The sequence below is a fragment of the Hippocampus comes genome, unplaced genomic scaffold (genome assembly GCF_001891065.2).
Source record: "Hippocampus comes isolate QL1 unplaced genomic scaffold, H_comes_QL1_v1.1 scaffold39, whole genome shotgun sequence".
NCBI lineage: Eukaryota > Metazoa > Chordata > Actinopteri > Syngnathiformes > Syngnathidae > Hippocampus > Hippocampus comes.
Window position 1 is genome coordinate 320,585 of NW_017842054.1, and position 4,780 is coordinate 325,364.

General features: G+C 57.1%; 1 protein-coding gene across 3 annotated transcripts in view; it reads left to right on the forward strand.

The window, feature by feature from the left end:
* The window catches only part of akt3a (v-akt murine thymoma viral oncogene homolog 3a), a 32,652-nt gene that overhangs the window by 23,764 nt on the left and 4,108 nt on the right, over positions 1-4,780 (forward strand). For all 3 annotated transcript variants that reach the window (XM_019860306.1, XM_019860307.1, XM_019860308.1), the window contains 5 exons: positions 340-462; positions 697-825; positions 3,767-3,981; positions 4,240-4,327; positions 4,403-4,505. In XM_019860306.1, coding sequence (XP_019715865.1) covers positions 340-462; positions 697-825; positions 3,767-3,981; positions 4,240-4,327; positions 4,403-4,505 — 658 coding nt within the window. The remainder of the gene's footprint in view (positions 1-339; positions 463-696; positions 826-3,766; positions 3,982-4,239; positions 4,328-4,402; positions 4,506-4,780) is intronic.

The window sequence follows — 4,780 nt, forward strand, 5'->3', positions numbered from 1 at the left end:
GCCGCCTCCCTTTAACTTAACTGGCGTATGGATTAAACCCTCCGTTTGGCCCCCGTTGCCCAAATCCACGCCAGCGCTTCGTCAGCCTCGCCTGAGGTGGGTGGGGGGGGGGGCGGTTGTAGACGAGGTGCCAGCTGCTGAGTGCCTCCATCCACCCGCCCTCCTCGGAGGGACCCCCCCCCCCACCTCCCCTTTTCCACTTGACGCGCTCGCCCTCCCCTCCGCCATCTATCATCTCAATATGGTGCGGGCAGACAGTTTGTGTTGTGCTAATTTCCTCCAATAAATCAGTAATTATTGCTGCGCCACCCCTCCCCCCCACCCGCCTTTTCCCCACAGCTGTTTTTCCACTTATCCAGAGAGCGGGTGTTCTCCGAGGAGCGCACGCGCTTCTACGGCGCCGAGATCGTCTCGGCGCTCGACTACCTGCACTCGGCCAAGATCGTGTACCGCGACCTCAAGGTAAACATCGGCGCTCTGCTCTCAGTCAATCACCGCAATCTGGTCGCATTTTTCCCCACAAAAAGTTGGAACCATGGAAAAATACCTGGAATCTTTGGTCGATAAATATAGATCAAGATATATTACAAGATCAAGAAATAAAGAAAAATAATCATGTGACAAGAATTAAATGCGTTTCAGGAATATATGTTGTGTGTGTGTGTGTGTGTGTGCGCGCGCGCGCGCTCCTCCCAGCTGGAGAACCTGATGCGCAGTAAAGACGGCCACATCAAGATCACCGACTTCGGCCTGTGCAAGGAAGGCATCACGGACGCGGCCACCATGAAGACCTTCTGCGGCACGCCCGAGTACTTGGCGCCCGAGGTATCGCTGGCACCACTCGCACGGCTCCTTGAACGCAGACACAGCACGAGGCGCGCCTGCACAATCTCGTGAGAGCCAACACCGGGGCGGCTTTTCCAAACATACACCGCACTGGTGGGATTGAAGGTCTTTCTTTCGGCACTCATATTTTGCACCGAGAAAATACAAACTTGAAGCCAAGGGCAACGGCACAGTTGGAAATTGCCGGGGGGAACGTGGGAGGAAACCGGAGGACCCGGAGAAAAGCCACGCGGGCCAACATGCAAACTCCACGCGGGCAGGCCGGGGCCCGCAATCAAACACGCTCGCTCTGCATCATCGGGCGGACGGGCTAACCTGTCAATCATTGAGCCGCGTGTTGGAATTCAATTCAGCCCGCGCCCCTCAAAAAAAAAGATCTCGATAGCCAAAAATGACAAATGACTGTTCATGTTGTCCAAGGCATTTTTTCTCTCCTGCCCCCCCACGTCCTCATCGTTTTGTCCAGGCCTTTTCCATACCTTCCTTGTGTCGGCGTACCGAATCGATGGTCCGTATTGACCGAGCGAGAATGACACCTCCTCGGCGCATTTTAAACGCGGCGGCTAAATTGGAAAGAGCGTGAAGTGCTCCCGGTTTCTTTTAGCCAGCGTCCATCCAGCGCCAAGGCCACCGGATCACCGTGGCAAGCGATGCGGGGACCGAGGCGGCAGGGGAGCGGCGCGGCGCGGCGCGGTGCGGCGCGGCGGCGCGCATCCCACTTGAAAAAGTAGCGAGGACAATTTGGCGCCGCATTTTCTGCGTTTTGGGTTTTTTTCAAGAGCCTTCCTTTGTGTGCCAAAAGCTGATTGGAGGCTGCTAGTTATTTTTCACAGGATGTGCGTTTATACGCCTGTGTGCGCGCGCGTGCGTGCATGTGTGTGTGTGTCGCAGTAGAAAGTGCGGGCTAAAGTGAGGCAGATGGCGGCAGATGGGCGAGGTTGGAGGAAGGTGCTCGGAAAAAAGCTGGAAATCTACACCGCCGCCGCACGCACGCTCTGCTCGCCCGCCCGCGTGTAAAAATAACACAATGTGCTCGGAGCCAAGTTCCAGAGATGCAAAGTAGCTGGGATTAAACAGAGAATGGGGGACTCGGGGGCTCGCCGGTGGGGGCTCCAGACAGACGGAGATGAGAAGACAGAGGAAATATCTCAGGGTTACGCCATTGTCATTTGGCCGCTTCCCGCGTCGGCGGGCTCGCCGCTTATTTGATGAGAAAAGGCGTTAACGAGCGGCGTCTTTGCGAAGCCGCGCCGTCGTGGAAGGAGAGCGCCGCGCGCGCGTCTGTGACTCTGAATGGATGGCGGCTTTCGAGGGCCCGGCTTGGTGACCGACGTTTGGCCTCTCCTCATTTTCCTGTCGGCCGCCCGCCGCAAATCCTGAAATCCAAGCCGGTGTGCCTGCCTCACAAGTTTCGGAGCAAATCTCAATCGACAGTATTGATTTCCTGATTTCCATATGCTGTTCTTGTTCAAGATGCTCCATTTGCATCTCCAAAAGTGGAATCTGATCATGACATTCAAACGTGTGCTTAAAAAACACCACCGTATTTTTTTTCAAACTTCTTTTTTTTTTTTTAATAAGAAATAGATCTCGCAGAGAGCAGCGAGGTATTCGACCAAGCCACTCTCGGTCTGATGTGCAGCCGTAGAGATGAAAGAATAGGAAGCTATTGAATCCGCGGAGCTCACGTTCCAGTCGTGCCGACGTCGCCTGGAGTTGCCGAGCGTCATTAGGCAACGGCTGTCGGCCGCTAAAGGCTGGTTGGCGCGCGCCGGCCCGGCCCGCTCCATTATTCTTAACGGTGAGAAGACGTCTTCTTCTTCTTGTTATTGTCCGGCATATGCCGCTCTGGACGCTCTCCAACCGCGCCGGGCTGTCCGTCACCACGCACTCACACTCACACGCTCGCGCGCTCAGACTCGCGCTCGTCGTGGCGTCACGTGCGAATCGGCTCGTGATGTTAATGAGCACCTGAAGGACCTCGGCCTCGCTCGCGACGGGATGAAGGCGGCGCAGATGGACGAGGCGGGAGCGGGCCGAGCGCGCGAGACCGCTTTGATGGAGTCGCCGCGCGGCCGCGACCCGCCTTCTCCATCCGGGGACGTCCTTTTCGTCCTCTGAAGACCCGCCGCCCGCTGACGTTTGCCATCCCGGCTTCTTTTTTTTCTTCTTCTTTTAATGCTCCCCTGCAGCCACCTTGCTTGGCGCCATATTGACTCGCTTGCGCTTTATCTCCTGGCTCATCTGTCCGCTCGTTCTTCTTCTTCTTCTTCTTTGCCACCGTGGGCGCTTTCATGCCAATAAAATAAATGCACACGTGCAGAATGCAAAGCAGATGTCTCGTAAAAAGAGCAAGAAAACGCGGCGTCAAAGAACATTTTGCCTTGATTTTGCGCCACGTTGAGCCGAGCGGCCGCCGCGGCGTTGGCGTTTGCGGCTTTTCGGGAAGACCGACGACACCTGACGTTTTTCACGTGGCTTGTAGGCCGTCGAGCTGAAGTTGCCGCTCAAAGGGAGATCCAAAGTGAGGTGCGTGCGAGTCGGCGGCCTCTTGCCGCTGCGGCGCGAAATCGCTCTCTCTAAAAAAACAAAACCATCGTGAGGGCCGCGATCCAAGTCGAATCAAAGCAATGAAAACAAAGCCGATCGGGATGCGGAAGGGCCTTGGGCTTATTTTCTTTTGGCAGTCTTCACCGGGGCCCAAAACTTGCCTCGTATCACGACAGATACTTGATCAGAAATAGATTGCGCGCTCAAGAAAAAAGGGGAAGGCCAAATCTCCGCCTGGAAGCTTTGCGTCGACATTTTCCACGCGGTCGGTCATTTTTGTTTCGCCGTCCGGCAGCCAGTCGAGGTCCGCGACGGCTCCGGCAAAGCCCCCCAAAGCAAAACCTGATGTCTCCGTGCACGCTGCGGTCAGGTGCTGGAGGACAACGACTACGGGCGAGCGGTGGACTGGTGGGGCCTGGGCGTGGTGACGTACGAGATGATGTGCGGCCGGCTGCCCTTCTACAACCAGGACCACGAGAAGCTCTTTGAGCTCATCCTGATGGAGGACATCAAGTTCCCGCGCACGCTCTCGGCCGACGCCAAGTCGCTGCTTTCGGGACTCCTCATCAAGGACCCCAACAAACGGTTTGTGCGCGTCGGGTCCAAAAGGAAAGGGGACCAAACGCACACACAAGAACACCGCATCGCGCTTCCAAAATGAGAATCGAAGGGATTCATCGAAAAAGGTCAAAGCAGGGTGACAAGAGTTTGGCGGTCGGAGTTGCTTTTGACTTTGTGTTGCGCTTGAAATTCACTTTGACCGTGTTGTCCGAGCGCCGCGTTGTCTTGGATCCCGTTTCGCTTGCCAAACGTGTGCTTTTCTTTCTTTTTGGCCGGAACTAGGCTCGGCGGCGGACCGGAGGACGCCAAAGACATCATGAGGCACGCTTTCTTTTCCGGCGTCGACTGGCAGCACGTGTACGACAAAAAGGTGCGGCCGCGCGCGCGCGCCTCCGTTGAATGCCCGACCGGACGCGGGATCCTTGACGCCGTCCTCCCGCCGCAGACGCTTCCTCCATTCAAGCCTCAGGTGACGTCGGAGACGGACACCAGGTACTTTGACGAGGAGTTCACGGCGCAGACCATCACCGTGACGCCGCCTGAGAAATGTGAGTCTCTCGCGCAAAGCGCCGGAACAAAACCTCGCGTCGCCCGCCGTACGGGCCGTTGGACGGCACGCAAGATCGTCGGCGATCCCGACGCGCTCGTGATGGGAAAACGAAGCTTCAAAGGCGCTTGGTGAAGCATCTGTATGTTGGGGACCGGCGGTGCGGGTGCGACGGTGAACGGAGAAGCTTCGTTTCCCCGCCGCTGCGACGCGCGGTGACCGACGGCTCTCAAAGCGAGCGTATCGGCGCGGTCGCGGGCCGCGACGAGGCCGCGC